Consider the following 23,828-nt stretch of genomic DNA (forward strand, 5'->3'; position numbering starts at 1 on the left):
CATTTGCCTGTGGTGTTGAATCTTGTGTGCTTCGAGAGATATTTAGGGAACAATAAGATCGAAATTGGGCTTTGCTGTAAATCCGTACCTTGATCAGGTAAGGATGGACTTCATTTCCTGCATTGGTGTCTTATTTTGTGAGTCCTATTCGTCTTGTTTTGCGTGTTTTAGGGGAAGCGTTGTCGTTACCAATCATCCCGTTGTCTTTTCATACTTGCATGGTAGCATTTGCATTATTCTTATTGTTATACTGTCCATGGTTATGGGGTGTGTTGGATACAGCTGCAGCACCCTCCGCAAGCGTAGCGTACTTGAATGTTCCCTTCTCTGTCAATGTAGTGAATCACATCTGCTGCAACTTTTGCAATCGTGATTTGCACTGACGCAAGCCGAGATGGTAATTATTTACGTGCAAACCATAAGTCGACGTGCGTTTTAGGTCAATCTACGGAGGGCTAGATTCGACTGCGGAATTCCCTTTTGGTGACAGTGCGAGTGCGGATGCGGAAACTGCCCACTCCTAGCACTCTTAATGTGAGTGATGATACTACTTATGTGGGCGGAGAGGAGGATGAATAGATGGATGAACCAAAAAAATTTTTTCAGAAGATACTTTTACGAATCTTGGCTACAAGATTGATGATGGCGCGTCGATATTCATGCACCCAACGGGAGAGGCTATTACCCTACTCCAGCCAGATAGATGCATGAATTCACGCCACCGCTTGATCAATGCTTCTACGTCACCATAGAAGGTAAAATTATTTTGCAAAAAGGCGGCAGTTTTAGTGGACTCCTCTCTTAGGTGGACAAAATTCCTTCTTCTTAGCGTCACCCGACCGATTTATCCTACTACAGTCATGCGGAATTTAGCCTTACTGCCTTGTAATCTGCCCTTCTTTTAACCACCACAAAGCGCCTTACTGACGTTTTCATGTGGTGAATTTAGCCGAGGCGGTGTCTCAGGGGGATTAATTGGCCCTCAATTTGGCGGTGCACAAGCTTATCCCCCATAATAAATTAATCCCTCAATTTTAATTGGTGCCCACTTAGCCAATCACTTGTCAGAGTCATAAAACCCACGTTACCAATCACATTGCGAGGAGGCCTTACCCCCTAGAATCCCATTGGTTAATTTTTTGCTTTTATTTACTTATGGTTAAACAATTAAACCACCCAATCCTTTTCGAAAATAAAATGACTAAATTTTGTTATTTAGGCGAGTTATACCCCCATGAGGTGTTCAAGAGGGCTATTATCCCCTCTTAAAACTAATCCCTAGACCCATTTCTTTGCCAACTAGGCGACAGTGACGGGCGTTACAATCTTTTTACTACTGTTACGTGGCTAAAATAACGAAAGAAAGAATTATTTGTCCCAATCCTCTAAACCCACTTACTTCAGTGCCTCTGAAGCATTCGGCATAGAGACAAAGCAGGAGGAAGAAGGAGAAGATGGTGTGAACTCTTGTCAAAAAAGAATTTTCTTTTGCATTAAGAAATGCCTCATTCTAAGCGCAAATGCGAATATAGAAGTTATGTTACACGTACAGAGTAGAGATACAGTCATCTTATGTGTGTCTTACAAAGTATAAAGCGTGCCTAAAAATGTTGTGCGTCCTACTTTTCCAGTTTCGGCAGGATCTTCATCTCCTTCTCCCGTGAATTCTTCCTTCCCGTCTTCTCCATGGAGACTGTTTCCAGCGGCGGTAGATGCAATTTATTGCGACTTTTCGGTAGACTCTTCGAGAACATATACGTCCAGCGCTCTGGCTTGCACATCGGGGGCATTTTGGGGGGAGGCGAGAGCTTCTGGTTGGGGGATAGGGATGGCAGTTTGTAGTCGTGCCGTTGTTTGCTCTTCTTCAGCGCATTGGTGCGAGAGCCTGAGATGGATTTGGTGGAGGTGGTGGGGAGGCGAGGCAGTGCTTGTGGGGTGAGCATTGAGCAACGGGTTGGCGTGCGAATTAAACCGTTTTGGTTGGACAATACCGCGTGCGAAAGCCCGATCTGTGCTTCAAGTAGCCCACGTGTTCATCCAGGCTCATCCGGACAGTTCAAATGTATCGATTTTTCCACTGGTATTGAAAGGTCGACTGAAGAGTCTCCATCATGAGAGTGGCAAGGAAGAGTGCCTTTTGTTAAAAGGGCGGTGCGAATTGTCGAGGCGGGGTTTCCGTTGATTAGGGTAGATGGCAACCAGCATCTTTGCAGTTTGACTCCTCCGTAAAAGTCCAAGGAAAAATCGGTGGAGAATTTGCTATCTCCACTACTTTAACCATAGCAGAGCAATCAGCCAGTAGCGCTGAAGGCGAGGTGAATTGCTGCGGAGGCATGATCGGAAGGGAGGTTTTTTGGTATGATTTGTAGGCAAGAGTGCTTCTGCTGGGGCGGTCTACGTGTTCGTAGATTAGTTGGTGGTCGTGAACCCTCATAAATGTCTTGGGGATTCGCCTGCTATCTCTGCAGATTTAAGGGCTCTTGGACGTGGAGGGGGTCATACCAGATGCGCCCGCGCAGTACCTGGTGGTGCTAAAGGCGATCGGCGTGGCTCAAGGGCTTTAACATTCAGATTCGGCACTAGGTTATGCCTTAGCCGAGTGCCTCGTCTTAAAGGTTCTACATTAGCTTAGAAATCTTAGTTGTTCATTACTTATTTTATTTACCTGTTCTAAATCCGGCTCAAAGGCGGGCTGTTGCAACTAGTTTGCGTAAAGTTACAGCGAACGTCACATTGTTTGAAATCACACATATGCGACACCAATAAGGCAATTAAATATGTTAACTGAGATTCATTTTATGCATACAGTAAACGTAGTACCACTTTGGATAAATCGCGAGTGATGAAGGCAACCAGCCTTTTGTTTGGGCAGGTCAAAAAAGGTGTACGCAGTTAGTATATTCTTTTGTTGAAAAAATAATTTAAAATCAACGTATTAAACCATAAAAATAAGGGCAACGGTTTCAGATTTGCTTCTTAAAACTTATTAATACTACGTTAATGGCCAATATTTCAAGGCTAAATTTTGTCGCAATTTCGAGATATAGATGTGCCAAAAACTTTTTAGCAATGATAAATCATTGCTGATTTGTAAACGGAAAGGTGCTATTATTCGCTAGGTTTAACGAGTAAAGTAGAATTGAAGCATGGTAATGTGGGATAGAGAATCGCCTAGTGTGTGTAGGTATTTTTTGCTTACATATCTTGCTCTCTCCTACAGTTAAAAAGTTTAGCACAAAAGAATTTCGATTTTAAGCCGAATTGAGATCATGGTATAGAAGCTAAAAATTTCCTTTACCAATTAAACGTTAGTCTTCTAAAGCATTCTAGAGCAAAATCAATCACTAAACTTGTGCAAATAAAATTTAAAAGGTTTTTTTGTGGCCTACCTTTACGCTGATAACTTGCCTAGAGAAGCAGTGCATGAAACCAGTTTCAGCAGTTTTGCTTTGGCCTGTTAAGCCGAAATTTGTGCTCTCAAGGTCATTTCGTCAGTAACTTATAAGTACACGCCTGGGCTTGAGTAAACATGTCTGTTCCGTATCCAATGCGTAAGCTATTTCCGTTTTAATGCCTATTTTTGCCCCTGCGATCTATAATATCTTTATTCTCTTGTGAATGGGTTAATTTGTCGCTTTGTCTTCCACTCACTGCCTAGTAGAGTAATATTAGCTTACATGAATCAAATTTTACTCTTATTTGTACTTTTTTTCTAGCTGGCACTGAAAAAGAGGGTTTGTACCCTAGTTTACCATCCGCTCCACTGGAAAACCCTCCTCCTTACACACCTACACCAGATCGAAATGAAATAGAAGAGGAGCTTCACAAGGTGATGGTTTTGTTGATTCATATAACTAGATGTTTTGCAGATTGAGGATGAGATTTCCACTTTGAAGGCAGTACTCATCTCTAAGCAAGAACGGGCTGCCCAACTAAAGCGTCAGCTTGGCATGTATGGGTTTGACGTCGCCAAGGATGATATGAAACGAGCTGCACAGTCTATTGCTAATTCAAAACCGTGAGTTTTGCGTCTAACTTTTCATCGTTTAAGCAAAAAGTTACGATTTAACGGCAGTCTTGTTTATTTGGGTGGGAAGAACGTTGGTCTAAATTGTTTATGTTGTTTTTTGGTGTATAGAAGGAGTACTTTTCAGCCGCGTTCCTTTTCCATGGTTCAAGATGAAAAAAGAAGTCTCGATGTAAAAGTATAGGCAGCTGAGTTCTTCATTAGATTAAACTCATGCGCTTTATCATGAAGATGTGAGGCTGGCTGATGACGCATTATTCTTTGCTATGTCATGTGACCCCTTTGATCAGTTAAGCTGACTGAACTATGCTGCATTATCTGAGATTTATTACCCTATAGTGAGGACGCCTATGCGATGTGTCTGTCAAATCTGTAATTAGGCGAATGCTAGTTGACCCTAAATTTATGGAGGCGTTTTCGACTCAGGAATCATGATTCATGGCAATAACATTCACCAACCAAACCTTGGAAAAGGTTTAGATATTGGAAGAGGTTTTGAAAACCATGATTCCCATATCAACTGGCTTGTTCGAGACGCCTTTTTAAAATAGGTGATTATGAGAAATCGCCTTTTTATGTCTTAAAGCCTTCAGTTTTTCGTGAAACATAAAATAAACTGATCCCAATATCTACATTTAATTCATTTCTATGTTTGTCATCAAATCGTCGCCATGAAGGGATCGACTTTTCTAGTGTCACTGAAAGCCGTGAACTTTGATTAGCGAATGACGTCGACGCCTAATTTTTACTCTCTTATTGTTTGACTGTCTGTCGAGTGAAAATTGCTATATCCTGCTCCTAAGGGTGCTCTCATTATTTTATTATCTATTTTAGTTATACCACCGTCAAGGACGCGGTTACTAAGCAATGGAATAACGTGACGTAAGTCATTGTCACTGCCTCTATTTCTTGTGCACTCCCTGTCATGCTGTGCTGCGGTTGAAGACGAGTCCAGGCGAGGCTGATTGAGAATTGGTTCTGGTGGTGGATACCAAGTGCCTTAAGAGTTTGCTCTCTCCTCTTGATTGGTGGTCCACTGTTGTGGACTGAAATGCCTTCCAATGCTGAACGTGATGCCACAACACTTGCTTAGGATCCACTGAATGCTTGTCATCCTTTTCCACTCAAATATGGCGCCACTATGGGTGGCTTGCAGTGTCCTTACGTTGTGCAGCACTTTGTACCGAAAAATTTAGCATCACTATAATGAGGGCATAACCTCCAGACCTTACTTTAGAGCAAAAGTCGTCTTTTATTATTTTTCTACCTTTTTATTCTAGAATAGAGGATTGATCCCCCCTTTTTTTTTTCTACTTTATCCTCACAGAAACACCAATGCATACAAGAGCGTCAATAACAGCGTCTCCTCCTTCTTTAAATCCGTAAAGGTGAGTTTTTGCTCAATTATCATCCTTCACTCCGCATTTCCTGCGTCAAAATTGCCCCTTTTACAAGTTGAGTTTGTCTCTCCCCAAAGTAGGGTTAGTTTCGGCGCTCCTCCCCCTCTCCTCCCCTTCCCTGCCCAACTGACTTCAGCCTCTCCCTATCCCCGGCTCTTGCTCCATCTCCGGGTCTCCAAGCCTAGCCGCGGTGAATGGGTTGTACTGTGTGCTGAGATGTCTGTTCACTAGCTAATTACATCCTAGTCTCCTCCTCAACCTGCCTTTATTTCCCAGTCCTTCATTTGGTGTTGTTTCGAGCCGTCAGGTCATTGTCTGCATTCGGCAAGTGCCGATGCCGATTGATACTGACTGCTAAAGGGGGGATAAACGCCTCCAGTCAGGGTGTCTAGGTAGATTTCTTTCGAACTGGTAACAGATAAGAAAGAGCGCTTTTACTACTGCTTCAATGGCGGCCCCTTTCATCGCTTTCCACGAGCCTCTTCCCCCACCCCTTTCTTCACCCGTCATTGTACATCAGTAATCAGGGCGGGTGGTGCCTGTCTGAACTGCGTTCCGACTGCATTTCTCCTTTATAATTGCACAACTCCGGGGCGCCAGATCTCCATTTCGGTCGCGTTGGGGTATTTGGCCCACTAATTTACCTGATCCGCAAGGGTGCTTTTCTTTCACCTTATCGAGCCGATCCATTTAGACATGGGTCCTTCTTGAAGAGATGGCCAAGTTCCATGGAGGTAGCCTGCTAGTTCCTCTTGACAAAATCAAGTGTCAGGCACCAACGCTCTTCTGTCCTCATCTGCCCGTCCGTTGGTTGGAGAATATTCTTTTATTCTTGAAGGCGTCATCAGATCTCTGAGTCGGGATGCAGCGTCACTGAGGCCTTGGATAGAGTGGGGCTGAGTGACTGATGCAGCTCAGAGGCACTGTCATGGATATCAGACTGAAGGCCATCTATGGCAGAGAGGGCTGCATTCGATGCCTCGCGGGCCACGTGAATTGGGCAGCTGTTGCTGCACTCTTGAACATCACACGCACACACATGCACATGCACAAGGCATTCGTGATGGAGATCATGTGCACGCTGCCAATCAATGGTGCTGGGTTTGTTGGTGCTGTTCTCTCTCGCATCGACTGGCTTTTGATTGCTATGCATTGCAGCGTGGTGAGGGGCGGTGGGGCGTATTTCCAGATTCACCTCTTCTCCACCAGGTGTTACAGCCATCTACTCATCCAGTCTGGAGTGATTTTGCTTTCTATTCTATTTTGTAATCCACTTACACAATGTGTGCGTGAAAGTCGTTGTCGATGGCGGTGCCGTGGTCGCTTTGACCTGACCTGTTTAAGTAATGCGTGCAACCGGCATGTCATGAGCCTAGCTTTCATCACGCTGGAATGTGACACCTCTCTGTGGTAGCGGCAGGTGCTGTTGCTTTATCAAGACATTCACTTGGCTTTTGATTCATTCATTCATCCATTCACCTTCTGAGCTAGGCATTCATTTAGCCATCTCTCAAACCACTCCTCCATCTGTGCTGGGACTATCCATCCCATTCATCCATCCAATCCTGACCCATTTGCCTGGCCCTCATGTCAACCCTGGTTCAGGAATCGGCTCATAAATTTAGCTACCGGGTTATTCCTACTTGATCTTTTGCGCATCCATTCCACAACTTGTTCATCAACCCGGTTCTTGCACATTGTATCCATTCCTCCACCCCAGACTAATACGTCCATCAATTCGGAAGGTAGGCTACTGGACAAATTAAGGATGCATGTACGTGTGGATAGGTGGAGATAACTGGGTTGATGTGCGGATAGATTGATGGACGGCCGAGTAGGAGGTGGCGTGGAGACAGGATGGATGGATGAATACGGGATGGGTGATGGATGGATGGATGCTGGATGAATGGCTGGACAGAGGGCGAAGTAAAGCCAGCGCAATGGACTTGTTGAAGAGAACGTCGAATTTGTGGGTCTGTGTTGGCCAGGTGTGGATGAGCAAGACCAAAAAGGTGGTCAGGTGGATAGCCACGAACACCATTCGTCGTCTTATTCCTTTATGCTCGTCTCTCGTTTTCTCGATGACTTCTGCTTTCTAGCCCTCAATCTGCCCATCTCAGTTGACCTACCATCAACCTGGAGGAGATGTGCGTTTCCGTGTTGTTCCCCCTCTGTTGTTGTCTCACGCTCCTTCTGTCCTCGTTCCTCCCTCTCACCTTTGCCCTGGTTAACAGCCAAACTTGTCCCCTTTTGCAGTCGTCATTTTCCGGAGACTCGAGCCCTTCCACACCTGGATCGGCGAAGCAGGCGCAGTCCCGAGCTTCAGTACCATCGTCGTCAACAACGCGCCTCACACAACCAATTTGAAGTGGTGGAGGACTGATTGACTGACCAATTGTGATATTTGTTGGGTTTGTGATTCATGATTCGTGCGTGTGCCTACTTTTCTTGTACCCAAAGTAAAGACGGTTGTAGTGTTTGAATGAGACCCCTCTTATCAATCAATTTGGATAAGTTGATTGATGATGGACTTTATTCACTAGGCTACACTTCTCCCCTGAAGTTCTAGTCGATGCAAATCGGAAATGCCAGACTTTTTGGGAAGGACTTTGGACTTGACGTCACTGAGGCGCCTCGGCAATTCCACAGTCTCCACCTCTTAACTGAAATGTGCACTGGCTTCAAAACCGGGCGATGTTTTTTAACGAGGAGCCATTTTGTTGAAGACGTTCGGCTGGAAGAGAGATAATGGAGAAAATATCGCTTATCCGCCTATTTGGCATCCCCACATGGGAGTCGCGGGGCCCGGCGTCGCTTCAGTTGCTAAGGGCCTTCTGGGGCTGGAGTAGGTGTTAGGAATTGGCGTCACATTGAGCCCTCCTGGTGGTGGCCATCGCAGGCGCCCTTCCTCCACAACATAGTAGACAGAGTGGTCGTCCCTCTGGATTGAGGTCCTTTTTCCTCTGCCCTTAATGCAGCGTCCCAAGCCCCCCCCCCCCCACTCTGCGATAGTATGAACTCAATGTTTTGTCGAAAAAGAAAGTATATTAGCAACGAGCGGAAATGTTGGGGATTGCTAGCTTGGCCAGAAGGTCGTGCCGAAGTTTAACGCTTAGAGACCAGAGTACCCTCGGAATTAAACCCACTGTTGATCTAAACACAGAACTTGCCGAATATGATTTGGCAGGTGCTAATAGGTGATGAACCTTTGTTCGCCACATTTGTGACTTCTCAAGCCTTCAGAGATGTTCTAGGACGCTACGCGACGTAGAAGGTATCCAGTCAGGGCCTTTATTAAAGCAGATAGCCAACGCGCAGCCAGAAAGGTTTTACACACTTATGTATTTAAATGCTAACAGAGGTTTGCAACAATGAGAGTTATTATTTGTAAATCCAGGAGATTCCAAGAAGTTAGACAGGTAGAAAATACAAATATAGCATCAATCTGAAGAAACGTCCTTTAAAAAGTGAATTGTTTGAAATTGTTGTTTAAAAAGAAATATGCTTGCATGCCAATATAATGAGCAGAAAATAAGGATGGCATAATTGTTGCAACTTGCTGCTATTGCAAAATTTTAAACACCTTTCATCAAACGATGAGATTTATTGTTTTAACCACAAAAGGTACAGGGTTTTGTTGGCTATATAATGCATAAAGGCACTTTTTAATATTTGACCCCAAGTTGTTTATACTTACAGGTGTGATCTGCAATAATGAGGCAGCTTCTTAAAATGGATATTTGCATTTATGCATTAAATTTGGTGTTATTGTTTGCGTTTGCGTTTATAATACACGTTGTCTTTTGTCGTACGTTACTTTATAAAAATTGGACCGTTTTTAGAACACGAACTCGTTATTACACCTGATGTTAGTATTTACGACGAGAAGCCTTCAAATGATACCGGAAGAATAAAAACTTTTCCCAACAAAACTGTGGTAGTTGAAGCTCTGATGGGTGAAAGCGTGATTTTTATTTGCAACATTTTTAATATGATTCCGAATGCTCGGGTAATCTACCGGTGACTTCTTAATTACTGATATAATAGGTAATTTGGCGTCGGGTGAGTTTTGACGGCATGGTCACAGAGACTATTAACGACGGTCTAATGTCTCGTGATATGTCAAGGTGGAAGATTGGTCAGGGAAAACAAACTAACTCTATTCGGTGAGCATTATACAACACTTATACATAACGTTTAATCAGACTAGAAATTCTTGTCGTAGATGAGTCCTACGCTGGACATTATACTTGCGACTGTCAATACACCGGCTCTGTTGAACCTGCTAGGGCTGAACGCATTTTGCGCGTTGTGTGTAAGTGATTACTTTTAAAATGAAACAGCAAGTGCACTTTGATTTCATTTATGCTTTCACTTTATTGAAAAGCTCAAGCAAAGGTGCTACCATTTTACTCCTCCTATACGACCACTGTTACTGAGGGAGACCGAATGACGTTACGTTGTCAAGGAGCTGGGATTCCTCAGCCTGTTGTTTATTGGAGTCGCACGGGTGGTTCAAGTAGTCTTATACGCAACTACGGAATCAGTAAACCGGTCAGTAAATGCTTGTGTCTAAACCCACTTCTAATATATTCAATTAAATGAGTGTTTTCTTCCCAATGCAGGGAGAAATAATTGATTTCCTATCCGTACTACCTGAGGATGCAGGGGAGTACATGTGCATGGTTGAAAATCGGTTGGGCGTCGACTACTGGCCAGTTAGGGTCGCAGTTCGATGTGAGTGGTTAGGTTAGTTTGATTTTTTTAACTTCTAGATAAGCCCAAGATCCGGATATATGTGACGGCTCCGATCACTCAATCGCCATGTAATGTCCACCTCTACTGCGAGGTATTGGCCAACCCACCCTCGGAGGCTACAGAAATTATTTGGAGTGTTGGGTCAACTCCAACACCAATTGTATCAACTGATCGGTGAGATGCTACGTATTTTTGTAGCTCTTGGCTGAACGCATGCAGATGAAAATAGCTTCATTATTGACGTACCCAGGGGAGCTGAGCGGCTGTTAGCGTAGCTTCACACCTTCGTCCGTGATGCGTTCGATTAGGGAATCCTCCGTTTAGCAGCCATTGTGATGCGCTTCTTCTCTCGTTACGTCTTGAGCATTGTTTTTGACACTCTACAAATTCAGCTGTTAGTGTAGCGTAGAAACGAGTATCCGAGGGAATATTCTATCGGTCAGCCTCTAGAAAGAAGAGTGAGAGGGGGTGCAAAAGCTGTAGGTCAAGTACACCGTACCATCACCAATGTTGTGTTTTAGCAACCTTCGAAAATGTTGCAAAGCGTAAGACTGCGGAAAGCTAGTAGACTCATGGCGGAGCCCTATGCCACCCACGTAGATAACGAGTCAAGGGGAATATGTTGACCTTGGGAGGGTGAGATCATAAAAACTGTATAATTGTTACATACCTCCTCGAAGGTGCATATCACCATGTTCTTTCTGCATGCCCGCGCGGTCTATCCACAAATTAGTAACCAGCTGTAGTTAACTTCCGCTTTTGTGAAAAAGTCTCTAGATTTTGCTAAATCATTCTCTAGAGAGAAATAATTCCTTTTGTCCTAAAAATCCTTGATTCCATGCATTTCTTCCTTGAAGTCCTCTCCTTGACTAACACTGCTCTGATTGGTCTGACGTAAGAGTAGCAACCAATCAAATGACGGCAATACAAATGCTGCCCTTTTTTTTTCCAGAAGCCGACTGGTCTATTTGAATGGAGGAAATACTCGATTTTTAGTGGTGGCATTCAATCCAATCACTGCTGCTGATTTGAATCAGAAATACACCTGCCTCGCCTACAACACACTTGGCACCGTCAGTCTAGAGTACGTCTTGAACGGTAAGTCAAATCGAATCAGCTAAATGGTTCGCCAGTCTCACTTTTTTGGGAACTACTGGGGAACGATTATTCCATAAAGTCCTATTTTCCTTTTAAAATTTAGCATCAGCCTGGATAACTGAGGGGACGTTTGCTGATCTGAGGTGCGTTGGAAGCGGCCTGCGAAACGACCTGCTGATTATGAATACAATTTTTTCTCTCATCGTTAAACAGATACTGGATGTGTGTAATTAAGTAGGCCTCATCACCATAACACATTTGTGTTTGATTGGAAGAACCGAATTGTAGCGTCCCGGGACTCCCTGAAGACGAAAGAAGACAGAATACTCGAGCAGAATACATATATTCAGCACGGAGAAGGTGTCTGGGCTCTTGGCATGGCCCAAAAGGCCAGCCTATCCAGCGAGGTACAAGGGGGCTAATTCGAAGTACAAAAGTGGCGCCTCACCAATGGCGAGGGATAAACCACCATCGTATTACATAGCCCCCCTCCTCTTTTGAGAGTCGTCCCCTGCGCTCCCACAGGTCAACCTCCCGCGTCAGCCATTACAACGTAGTTGGTGCTGCAAAGAAACAACCACGAGCCGACCGCGCTAGTAACCAAATTAGCGCGCAACTGGGGGGATACTTGACCTCAACGTCACTGATCCCTCTTGGCGGCTTGACTGGACCTGGGGTTTCATTCGGTTTAGGGATTTGATTCAGGACGGGGAACTGCGTCGGCCATCATGCGTGTCCATAGATATATGCAGGAACACTGGCCTAAAAGCAGATTTGAGTAAGGAAGTACAAGACTTAAAACAGGTTCATGGGGGACGGTAGGGGAAATCCGCAACGAAACTTCCAGATGGTTCACGGCTAGTGTCGCTTCAGTTAACAGCTTTCTGCAGAACACGGGACTAGGAGAGATGCCGAAGGTAGACGTCAACATCAACCCTTCTATTAGGGGTCATCAGCATTCCCCCATCCGCAGCATATGTAGCTCTTCCGCTCCACTAAGGCTTATCACGCAGAAGTGGAAAATCAGGATACATGTCTTGTAAGATCGGGTTCGCTTTCCGCTGCCACCAATGTAACGTCCCGGGACTCCCTGAAGACGAAAGAAGACATAATACTAGGGCAGAATATATATATTCAGCACGAAGAAGGTGTCTGGGCTATCGGCATGACCCAAAAGGCCAGCCCACCCAGCGAGGAAAAAGGAGGCTAATTCAAAGTACAAAAGTGGCGTCTCACCAGAATCGAGGGAAAAACCACTATCGTATTACACAAAAAATAGTAATATTTTGTTAGAAGATCTTCCTTCTGAAAGTAATTAACTACTATTCTACAAAAAAATGTTTATTTGCCAGTATTGATGTCTATCGTGATAGGGTCAGACAAGTTTGCAAAATAAAATTCGCATATTTTGTTGATGATGTAACCTACAATAACTTACTAAAAGCGTAAATGCGGTTTTACCTAAAGTTATAGTAAAAGCTAAAATTTTGTGTAAGTAATTGTAAAAAAAGGAAACACTTGCTGATTTTTCTTGAATCAGTCAGGTCAGTTTCTCGCAAATTTCTGCAATAATTTTTATAAGTTTTTAAAAACATAATTCTTTATTAAAAATTTTTGTTTAAAAAGAACATTTTAGTGGGTAATTTTACATAGATTATAAGGAATTATTCAGAGTGATTCAATAATTGCCCTGACCTTGAGCCAGTGTTTGACTCCCTGCTTAGCCTGCAACTTATCACATGTGTGTGGTTTCTGTAGATGCGTTACACGATGCTGTGGTTGTTTTTTATCACTTTTTTGTTTGCTATTTTTTTGAATTTGAAAGTCTTAGAACTCTTGATTTGTTATCCTTACTAAGATTGAGACGAGATTCTGGGCATATTTTTCTCAATACATTTTTGTTGCCCTTGTTATGTTACCCTTTATCCGGTGTATCTTGCAATAAAATATGATAAGCTTAACATTGTACGGTAATATAAATTTACAGAGTCCTTGCTTATTTTGGCTCCTAATTATCCCGTTGCTTATATCCGTGTCCATAAAGTTTCAGTTATTCCGTTATTTCCTTAGCCATATTCACTTTGCATTTGCTCAAATGGCCACGGGAGCCGAAAGCTCTTACAAAGAGGTTGAATCACGTACCTTTGCGGATTTTTTCAAAGCTGCTCAACTGGCAAACGCGCTTAATGATATTGTAGCCTCGCAGCCCTATTTCATTAATCTTCGTCCTTCTCTGGTTTGCCTTACTTTCCATTGATTTTTTATGCGCCTTTTGATAGAATTTACCAGAATGTCGCGTCTACTTTGCTAGCCTCTTATCTTCCAATGCAAACATGAATATTTATTATGCCGATGTCGACATGTCTGAAACCGCTTGTATTCAAGACAATTTGGTTCTTCAGCCACTTCTTCAAAATGATGCTTTTCGCAGTGTAGCACTGTAAGTCCTTATCATCTGTATCAGATTCTAGTAGTCTCTCGGTGTCGTAATATAGTAGTATTTCAATTTTGGTGATTGTTTTCGGCCCGTAGCGACTGCGCTTTTGGAGGCATTCCACTAATGATGGTGGCAGTCATTTTAAAAGTTGGATAATGCATTTTCCTTTACAGCCGCTCGAAGGTTCCGTTGGCCGAAAGCCTCCTACGCGAGCGCATGCGAAGCAGTCAGTTTAGCACCTCGGACATAAAGCTGAATCCACGCTCAGGCACTTTTCTCACCTCCTTCTCTGGAAAAATCGTCCAATTTACTGATCACAACTGGCCGCGGTCCTCTCCTTTCGTGAGAATCTTGTTTTACTGCTAACATCCGGTGTTAGAATGCCTCAAGCGTATTTGTTTGACTCTCAGCAAGTACTGATGTATTGGTAGTACAACAAACGTGAAATTTTCCGCCACGGCTAGTGACGCCAGTAGCATACTAAAGCGGGGACTTTTTATCCTTTTCTTTGCCTAACCAGATCGAAACCTCCCTGAACGTACTATCGGCTGGCGAGTCGGCAATGCAGCCGATCTCCTGCCCCAGCAACCCAAACCTCATTGCCTATGTGGACGGGTCGAACATTGGGATTACGAATGCCCTCACCTCGACGTACACCTTCATCACCAACATCACGGATCCCAAGAGTATACCAGCCTTTTCTAGTTTGTTCTTTAACTCTCCTAGTTTTATTAGACACTTAAGTGGGTAGGTGGGTGAGCGGATGCATGGTAGGATGGTAAATAGCTGTCTACAAAGTGGTTGAGTTGATGAATGGGCATATTGGTGGACGGTTGTGGTCGTTAAGCGAACAGATATATACGGGATGCACAAACTGGCCATCAGTTGGTCAACTGCTTTGATTCCGCGTGTTTAAAATGGATATGTAGCTGGTTCAATAGATTAAGTGGGTGCGTGCGTGCGTCCAAGATCTGTGAGAATGGACATGTGGACGGGGTTTGGACGAGTGCGTCAATGAATAATCCAAGGGCTTTGAGGGCGATGGACGGTTTGGCATTTATTATTGGGATTGATTGACAAGCAGGGTCTTTATTCTTCACAGTTTCTGCGGGTAGGTCCTCCTTCGTCGTACAGGAGGAGTTTTATCGTTACATCGGTCTTTGGTGGCGTCCTGTTTTGGATTCTAGCGGTGAGTTCCGCAGTGGGACATTTCTTAGCCCCGAGCCTTCGAAACCTAGTTTGGACAGTCACCATGCTGCTTAAATCTACCTCAGGCACCTATTGTTTGATCTATGAGGAGATTGATGAGCGTGACGTCGAAGTGATCACCTTGCCCAACTTCACCGCTTGGAACGAGCAGGTTGAGCATCACGCCTACCCCAAACCAGGTACTCGTCCTGTGTTTTTGTTGGCAAGACCACCTACTTGCAAACGTTTAAGTAGCTGTTATTTTCCAGGCAGGAAAAATGCCACTTCAACACTGAAGATGGTCACATTCATGCTGGACGCGGAGCGTTACGAGGTGGGAAGTCGCTCATTTTTTTCACCAAACTTCTGTTCTTAGATAACCGATATCAAGATTCGAGAGTGGGCCACACCTCTCTTCCAAATGCTCCCCGAGTACGAGTATCTCGTGCGATGTGATTGGACAGAGAATGGGGAATAGTGAGTCCTACCTTTTGTTCCCTTCTTACGTGTATAATTTTTTTTTGTTTTCTAGTTTTTGGATGGTGTTGTCGAATCGTTTGCAATCGAAGATGAGCCTTTTCCTCATTTCCCCGCGGTCCTTCTACACCGGAGAGTGGACTCCGTTTGTTCGTTTGTACGATGAAGAGGATCCTGTCTCCTGGGTTGAGGTTAGTCAGCTAGTTATCTCCTTTTTTGCCCTCCTTTTTACTGTATCACATCGGACATTCCATGATGCAACTGGCCTCTTGTAGGCACACGACTGTTTGCGATTTTTGGAAGCCAATTCCAACATCGTTCGGTATATTTGGCTCAGTCAACGCACGGGCTATGCCCACCTCTACGAGCATGTTAGAAACCTCACTCTATTTCCCCAATCACCGTCATCAAAAATAATCATATCTACACCCGGTACACGATATTTTGCGCCTGCTGAGGCTGTTAAAGCACGTCAACTGACCGAGGGCGATTGGGATGTGCTAAGTGATCATGTAAGTTGTTTTCTTTTCTGCCCAAATAATGTCCATGCCTAAGTTTCCTCTTGGGAGGGACCTGCTACTTAAATACTTATAAGCAGACACGATTCTTCTTTTGCTTTTGGTCCACATTTAGATTTTCGTGGATGATGTGAACAATTTACTATTGTTTGAGGCTCTGCGTGAACATCCCTTGTGGGCAAATGTGTGAGTACTAATTTGCTTATTCTAGGAGTCGGAAAAAGCTATGATTAAGCTTCTATCTTCCACACTACTGATAACCCCTTTTAAGTAGCGTCCCGGTTTGCCTCGCACTTTTAGTTACGCGGTTAACTATGGCCTGGCGGAGCCTCGCGTCCATCGCTTAACCCTTGAGTGTGATTGGCTAGCTTTATCGGCTGTCACCAACACCCAACTAGCCGAGGTGGAGTTTCGTCTTTCCTTCTCCCTCCTCACCTTTGACGCGGCTTCCGGTCTTTGCGTGGTGGAGGCCTCCAGCCCAAGGCTGTTGCCCGGTCAAGTTCTCTTTCGATTGCACATCGATGCGAATGGAATACCGCGGTTGAAGGCCCTGGCTGTGTTGAAAAAATTGGGTGAGAAGAATACTCTTTGAACTGAATTTTAGTGACTATTCAATTGGCGTTTGAAACCTTCCACAACGTGAAGATGTTTGAGGAGGTCTTAGTCGTTTCCCCTTTTTTTTCCGCTCAGCTCCAGTTGACACCGTTCTATCGACTGTTTTGAGTCCTCCCTGTGGTCCTCGAGTCCTCTCGCTCACGTTCAAAGACATCGCCACCTCAAGAACAGCCCTCACCTTCCATGGAATGCTCTTCACGCCGCCACCGGAGACACGACCTCCGCGAGGATTTCCCACTCTGCATCTTGTCTACGGTGGACCCGGTGTCCAGCTTGTTCGTGGCGTCTGTCTCCGAAATCTGTGAGTTTTGGTGATTTGGGAGTTATTTTTCACTGATGTGAGGGAGGTGTGCCAAGTCCATTGAATACGTCGAGTTAGCCAGCCTGCCAACAGGGCATCCTTCCTTCAGCCCAACCATCTACTCCTTTTTCGTTGTCACAGTTGTACTAGACGGCTACTGTGGCATGTCTCGTTTGAAGGGAGTGCGTTGGCAGAGCCTCCTGAAATCTTCTGCGATGCGGAGGGTCTTGAAGAATCTGGCTTCTTTGCTGTTCACTCAAATAGACCGTTTCTGGGTTCACTAGCTTGGAAGGCATGACCTCGGATCGCATCTAGGTTGCTTGATTATTACTGTAGCCGATTGAACGTGCAGAGTGTTCTACATCCCTCCCACGAGAGAGGAAGTGAGCACGCACACAGATGAAGAGGATGAAAGGCTATTTCCTTCTTTCTGGTAACCTTTTCCAACTCATTGTGATGCCTCTTAATCAAGTCCCCAGGTGTAGCCATCCCGTCGTGCAGAAGGCGTTCCATGTCTCGCGTTTACCGCTTTCGATTAAGCTGGAAACCTTTCTGAACGTCGTTTGTCCTCCCCATTGGCAAGAGGTGTTGGAGGTTAGAAAGGTGAAGGCGATTTTCTAGCAAAAAAGAGGTGAATTAAGTTTGTTAATCAAAATCCAGGCATGAAAAGTCAGTTTCGGAGGTTCAGTTTCTTTTCGAAGAGCACTACTCAAACAGTTGAAAGTAGCGATATGATTAGTTGGCGATCGCGTTGCGCATTTGTTAAGTTCATTTCTGCATTTTTGCCTTTTTTCCAGGATGCTGAGGGCACAAATCTACTGCCATTTCGGCTACGCACTGCTCCTCTGTGATTGTCGCGGTTCTGCAAATCGAGGAAGTCAATTTGCCGGACACATTAAATACCAAATGGTGAGATTTGTTGCCCACTACTTATAATCCGCCTAGTTAGTAGCATTTGCTTCGCCAGTCGTGTCTAAGTCTACCCATCTATTTGCCGTTTACGGCTGCCCAATCCTGTCAGAAATGTGACAAATTTGGAGCTTCCAGCTGCAATTCTGGATCTCCATTTGATCTTCAGCCATTGCTCCGTCTCAGGTCTATCACTCCATTCTGAATGCATGCATGTGCAGCTATTTTTCGTCCCCCGTTTATCCTTTTTCTTCTCTCCCTGTGGTCAAGGGAACCGTGGAACTGCCTGATCATGTAATGTTCCTACGCGAAGCCGCGAATCAAACGGGCCTGATTGACCTTAGCCGCGTGGCGATCTATGGGAGCTCTTACGGTGCGCTGTAGTATTTTTTTAACTCGCGAAATTGTTGCTACAGTGGGAAAAATGCCCAATGGTCGCGTTTTGTTTGTTTCCCTCAGGTGGGTATCTGGCGCTTATGGCCGCGGCAAAACACCGCGACGCCTACAGAGCCTCGATAGCCGTCTGTCCGGTTGTAAGTTGGCAGCATTATGACACAGCCTACACGGAGCGATACCTCGGCCTCCCCTCGGACCACGAAGATGCCTACGTGTAAGTTGATTGCTTTACTTTCGCGCACTAACAGCTCCAAAGCATTCGCCTTTTACTGAAATCCCATTGAAGTAGCGAGTAATTTGCCTGTTTTTTGCCGCCTGGCTAGAAATGGTGACGTGTTGACCTATGCCAGCTACTTTCCGGACGAGTCACCATACCTGCTGATCGCACATGGTGGACAGGATGAGAATGTCCACTTTGCGCACACAGCCAGTCTTCTGCAGCGTCTGAATGCCCTCGGCAAACCCTACCACCTCTCCGTACGCACCTCCGCCTACTCACCACCCATTTCAGTAGTTAGGACGTGTCATATTGCTTACTACTAGATTGAGCTACTTATTTCTCACTTCAGCATCCTAATGCTAGGGTACCCTGACAAGGTCATGGGCATTTTGTCTATTACTTTTGTTTTCCCCATTTAAAACCTTTTTTCGGTTTTAGTGCCTTTCATATCTGCTCGCTTTTTGGCTCCAAGTTCTTTTTTAATCCGTTTAAATTAATTCCTGGATTGTTGCTACTCACTGCCAATTTAAGTGTTTTGCTGTGAACTTGCACGACTGCTTAATCTTGCAACCGTACTTACTCAAGCCTAATATTTTTATTATTACTCCTACGTGCATTTTTAATGAGGCATATTCCCTCCCCTCTAGTTTTATCCAGACTCGCGGCACAGGATCCGCGATGGTGACCACTTGATTGCAACGATCCTCAGCTTTCTCGACCAAACCCTTCAAATGCCTCCTTGAGATTACTCACCCCCCCCCCTCCGCCTTCCGTTTCTCTTGTTATCAACTCTTTTTTCCTCCCCTCCTTTTACTCCTTACTCTAAATTTGGGAAATTGTCTCCATTCTTTTTCTTTGCTTTTTTTGATTAAAATAAGAAAAAATGAATAATGAGGTGGACTAAGACGGCCTTTTGCTTTCTAAGAGAGGTTTTCAACGTGTGGAGAGCTTTTCGTGAGGAAGGAGTCCTTTGTACAGTCCTGTCATGTCATCAACCGGAGCAGTCATAGTTGGAGGTGTCAGCACGGAGGTCAACGCCGCCGATGGGGGGAGTAGGGAAGATAAGCTGCAGGAAAATCTCTCCAAGAATACAGCAGAAAGTTGATTTCTCCATGAAGAGCGAACTAAAATTTGCAGGTGACAGCCTAGCAAAACCCTAATACCTCTTCACTCACAAACTGCCAATATTTTCTCCAAAAATCTGTTCCTCCTCCTAAAATACGGAACTCCGGCAAGCCATGTTTTATTTTCAAATTGAGAATCCGCCCAGAACTGCTCCTTCTTAAGGGTTTATTTGTGTTTATCAGCGAACCCGTCCAAACACTCACCAGTATAGTTCTAGCAACAAACACATCCACCTTTGAGGAAGCAATAAGGCTTGATTAGGTAAAGTTAAGGCGTGTATTTACAAGTAAAAGATAAAAAAGACTGAAGCAGAATGGAAGTCTCTTAAAATCCGTACTTCTGTCGACTTTGTGCCTGATTTCGTCGTGCTTCTGCCCACTGCTCCTGCAACTCGTACTCCTGTTCTTGCGCCTGGAGAATAAATTCAAGGATCATAGCTACTTAAATCAAATAAGCACTCGACGATGCGTGGCGATTTGCATACAAGGTAGGGAAGAAAAAGCACCGTGATGAGTTGGCCTATTGCCAAAGTTTTAAATCCACTGCAGTTAATCAGAAATCCCCCTGCCAGTGACAACTTTATCCTTGATGGAGGTAAGCCTATGCTCCCAGGGACACACGCCCCTCTCTTCTGGTTGCGACGGAACGCTGCTCTCTTCTCTCCGGGATGGCAACTCACGTACCGGATTGTAAGGGTTGGCAGAGTGAGTCACACGACAACCCCCACACAAGCAATTGCCTCACCACCTCCAGTCTACACTGTTTTCACAGCGAAGAGTGAATACTTACTAGTCTGAAAAAAACTAGGTGATGATTAAAACGTCCTTTTTGCTACATGGGCAACACAATGAGTTAAAAATTTACACAACCACAGATGGAACCAGGGAAACAAGCGGTAGAAGAGAGGGTCAAGAGGACCCAAGCGCAAAATCCTACCGACTCATAAACCAGCTAGCCTAATAAAAGGTGCTACTTAAATTTTTTACAGTAGCAATATTTTACCTTGTACGCGAGCCATGTGATTTGGTGCTTGCGGAAGGCCAATTTGCCCGGATTGTTCACCAGATGCTGTTGCGGCTCCATCTTGGGACGAGCGGTGGTAATATTTTTGAGCAGCTCCAGACTGGCACCAGCAGTCAGATCCTCTGCGCGAACCTCCCGCACCTTTGCCCTACCTGAGGCGGCGAGCAAATCGGCCACGGACATAGCAGTGGCGCCGCTACGACTTAGACGCGCTCGTTTACGCTATGAGAAAGGAAAGAGCGCCAATTAGGAACACTTTAAGCTTATTTCATCGAGGGTGGCCTCAGAAGTGGCTCTAGTAACACGTCGATATGGTGAAGGCCTCCAGGGATCCCTCAAGGAAGAATCGATTGGGTACAGATAAATGTAAGGCATCCGCTATTTTTAGCTGACTACATGAATGCTCACGGCGAAAAGGGAAAGAAAACTTGATCATGTGTTAGCAATAGGAGGGGATCGACTCAAAGCTACCGATGAAACGGTGAAAGATTGTTCAAGTATGAAGATTCGATGTATCGCCACAATGACAACAAAGATGGCATGAAAATCAGCCGCTAGTCTGTCAACCCTAAAGGTGGATCAAGTTTCTCTTAGATTAACACATTATCCAACCATCGCAACCAAAATAAAACCCACTGATTGGCAGTCAGGTCTATGAATCTTATTAACATGAAAAAAGGCAACTCACCTCGGGACCGGGAATAAACGTCTCCGCCGTAAACATGGGTCCCATTTCTTCCTCCTCCCCCTCCTCACTACTCGCGCCCTCTTCACGTTCCACACGCGGTCTTTTCGGTAGCTGCCAGTCCTTGAAGGGCTTCTCTTCCAATGGCGGAAGTTCTTGTGGCAAGGGAACCGTTTCTTGCGGTGTAGTATTACCCACTGCCGCCGCTTCAGCAGCAAGAATGCTCTCTCTTGCCCTACGCCGAGCTTCATCCGCATTCGAGGGCAACACTGAATCTTCCTGAGTTCCGTTGAAGGTGAAGAAGCCTTCTGGAGAGGCCGTATCGTAGTCCATATCACCAACCTCGACAGATAATTCCGGTGTCCGCGGTGACTTTGCAGGAGCAGGCTTAGTTGGGATACTTTGAATCGCCTGTTTTGGAACAAGGAGAGATGGAATAATCGGTTTGTCACCTTCCCTGACGATTAGAGCACGAGTTGGAGGAAGCAGATCCAAAAGGCTCTTGTGTGATGTAGACCCAACTGCTTTGCGAGGAGGTCTCTAAAATAAGGGTATCCAAAGAGCATGTAGCGTTTGAACAACTCATTCGTACTATCTATCAACAATAATTATCCAGGGCAATTTTGTCTTAAAAAGCATCAAATCCCAGAACTAGTATTAAGAACCGATAAATTTCAAGTAGAAGAAAAACCGTTTAAAGTACAGCGGCAAATAATTTTCCTTAGTATGGAAGAAAGGAGGATATGCAAGTGAGGCAGTTACCTTAACATTTTCCAGGTCGTCAGAATCACTATCGTCAGAAGAATCGAACTGAAATAAAATTGTGAAAACGTTATCTTATTGCAAACACATTCAAACAAAAACGCCCAAAGCGTACTTCTTCCACAGTAGGAATCGATAAAATGACCTTCCCATTTATTCCAGACTTTCGCTGAATGTTCAAGGGTTCTAAAAGAGGTTTCGCGTTCTTAGGCATGCGCATTTTATACTCATCCTCGACTTTATCATGAAAATCCATCTGTTTACTAGAAGTACTCTGAGATTTCGTCGAACTGTTTTCATCTATTAATTTACCTACAAAAGTAGGGACACAATGAAAACATTCACATGGTTTGGTATCGAGAACATAAAAAGTTATACCTTCAGAGTCAGAATCTGACATATCTGAAGCACCGTAATCTACGAGAGCCATTGTCGGTAAAATAAGCCAAATGAAGTGTAAGAGAGGCCAATTTCACGGGCTAAGTGCCTGAAATTCATCCAGCCAATCAGATAATAAGAGCAGGATCTAGTATTTAGTATCCATGTTTTGTTTATCGGTTCTTAAACAAAAAATTTGGCCTGATTTTCATTTTCATTATCATTTACTGCTTAGCAGCATGTTTTATGTTGCTTAAAGTGGCCAAAAAACGAAATGGATACTTAAGCATCTATGTATTTACTAGCCCAGCTTAAAATGTCGATTACCTATTTTTTAAAGCATTTGTAAAGTAGTTATTTGTCAATAAATTTTGAGCAGCAAACTAATGCATGCAAAATCGATGGAATTTTTTTGAGACAAGGGAGTTTCCCCAACACACTGGCAATCTCCTTACTGAAGACCACTTCGTAAATTAGAATGTTATTTGTTCATTATTCATTGTTTTTTTACCCAAGTACACTGCTAAGTAGCACCAAAAAGTTTTTTAACTTTGTACTACCTAACTTTGCTCAAATAAATCAGTGTTCTTGGTGTTTTTTTGTAGGGATGTGTCATTTATTAGTATAAGTAACTAAAACTAAACATTTGTAACTGCTCATCCCTTTTGCACAAAGTTGTCTTTTTTTGGGTTATTACTGAGCTTCCTAAATAACTGAGGAGGTTCTAATATTTAAATTAAATTCACCTTCTCTTCCGCCTTATAACCATTTTTGCAACGGCTCGTGTCCTAAAACAAATTAATTTTCCATCATGTTCAGGTCACGACAAGGCAAAGCCTCCCAGTCTCCGTAGTTGAGTGATGTACATCGATATTCCGACAGCAAATCGTTGAGCGAATTTTGAGCTAAAAGAAGCCAAGTCCATCCATCTATCTCGTTTCCCTCCATCCTTCAACCCATCACTGATCGAATTCATGTTTCCACCAGCATAACCACTTTAATCACCAACCAGGAACATTTGCTCCTTCTGCCTTCATCACACCGCCGGCGCTCTTAAACGCCGTATGCGTATCTGTCAGCTTGTCAAACTAATCTCTCTCCTCTGTCACTCCTCCTTCTCTCCAAACATTAGTCACCTGCCGTTCGCTTCATTTGGAAGCAACAGGAGTTTAGGTGTCCTTCAGCTTGTTGAATGCATCGTCAAATCAGCGCAAATTTTCCATTACGTGCGAGGTCTTCCATGGAGGAAGAACAAAAGGAAAAGAAAATAATGGAACAAACAGATGGAATCAAGACCGAGAATGATATGAGTAATTGACAAGCAGACATGCCTTTCTTTCCACCGACCTGCCATTCGATCGAGCGCAACATCAACACTTTTCAAAGGAGGAGGAGGAGGAGGTGGAGGAGGAGGAGGAGGGGGAGGAGGAGGAGGAGGAGGAGGAGGAGGAGGAGGAGGAGGAGGAGGAGGAGGAGGAGGAGGAGGAGGAGGAGGAAGAGCTCGTTTACTT

The 23,828-nt window shown here is 44.4% G+C and overlaps 5 protein-coding genes across 5 annotated transcripts; 3 read left to right on the top strand and 2 right to left on the bottom strand. All coding sequences in view use genetic code 11, as the record gives it.

The window, feature by feature from the left end:
* Nucleotides 1-1,619: 1,619 nt before the first annotated feature.
* Nucleotides 1,620-1,943, bottom strand: EGR_10261 (hypothetical protein; the record flags this gene model as incomplete). Its single annotated transcript, XM_024499510.1, has 1 exon — nucleotides 1,620-1,943. One exon carries the CDS (start codon nucleotides 1,941-1,943, stop codon nucleotides 1,620-1,622), a length of 324 nt encoding a protein of 107 aa, XP_024346064.1.
* Nucleotides 1,944-3,529: 1,586 nt separating this feature from the next.
* Nucleotides 3,530-7,810, top strand: EGR_10262 (hypothetical protein; the record flags this gene model as incomplete). Its single annotated transcript, XM_024499511.1, has 6 exons — nucleotides 3,530-3,551; nucleotides 3,717-3,829; nucleotides 3,870-4,018; nucleotides 4,862-4,909; nucleotides 5,355-5,415; nucleotides 7,700-7,810. The coding sequence occupies 6 exons, from the start codon at nucleotides 3,530-3,532 to the stop codon at nucleotides 7,808-7,810; spliced, it is 504 nt and encodes a 167-aa protein (XP_024346065.1).
* A 1,331-nt stretch (nucleotides 7,811-9,141) lies between these two features.
* Nucleotides 9,142-11,517, top strand: EGR_10263 (Tyrosine-protein kinase-like otk; the record flags this gene model as incomplete). The annotated part of the gene is made up of 9 exons (XM_024499512.1): nucleotides 9,142-9,235; nucleotides 9,270-9,436; nucleotides 9,475-9,593; nucleotides 9,633-9,742; nucleotides 9,815-9,981; nucleotides 10,053-10,164; nucleotides 10,203-10,359; nucleotides 11,138-11,283; nucleotides 11,387-11,517. 9 exons carry the CDS (start codon nucleotides 9,142-9,144, stop codon nucleotides 11,515-11,517), a joined length of 1,203 nt encoding a protein of 400 aa, XP_024346066.1.
* Nucleotides 11,518-12,640: 1,123 nt separating this feature from the next.
* On the top strand, nucleotides 12,641-19,087 carry EGR_10264 (Dipeptidyl peptidase; the record flags this gene model as incomplete). Its single annotated transcript, XM_024499513.1, has 19 exons — nucleotides 12,641-12,657; nucleotides 13,354-13,519; nucleotides 13,563-13,723; nucleotides 13,894-14,062; nucleotides 14,241-14,406; nucleotides 14,823-14,909; nucleotides 14,995-15,108; nucleotides 15,178-15,242; nucleotides 15,285-15,385; nucleotides 15,441-15,576; nucleotides 15,661-15,897; nucleotides 16,019-16,089; nucleotides 16,204-16,475; nucleotides 16,594-16,819; nucleotides 17,617-17,728; nucleotides 17,999-18,101; nucleotides 18,188-18,338; nucleotides 18,448-18,601; nucleotides 18,992-19,087. The coding sequence occupies 19 exons, from the start codon at nucleotides 12,641-12,643 to the stop codon at nucleotides 19,085-19,087; spliced, it is 2,604 nt and encodes an 867-aa protein (XP_024346067.1).
* A 706-nt stretch (nucleotides 19,088-19,793) lies between these two features.
* EGR_10265 (Proline-rich protein PRCC) lies at nucleotides 19,794-22,369 on the bottom strand (the record flags this gene model as incomplete). The annotated part of the gene is made up of 6 exons (XM_024499514.1): nucleotides 19,794-19,880; nucleotides 20,472-20,714; nucleotides 21,181-21,717; nucleotides 21,940-21,987; nucleotides 22,055-22,251; nucleotides 22,318-22,369. The coding sequence occupies 6 exons, from the start codon at nucleotides 22,367-22,369 to the stop codon at nucleotides 19,794-19,796; spliced, it is 1,164 nt and encodes a 387-aa protein (XP_024346068.1).
* Between the last annotated feature and the right edge of the window lie 1,459 nt (nucleotides 22,370-23,828).

The sequence above is a fragment of the Echinococcus granulosus genome, assembly GCF_000524195.1.
Source record: "Echinococcus granulosus chromosome Unknown EG_S00204, whole genome shotgun sequence".
Taxonomy (NCBI): Eukaryota; Metazoa; Platyhelminthes; class Cestoda; order Cyclophyllidea; family Taeniidae; genus Echinococcus; species Echinococcus granulosus.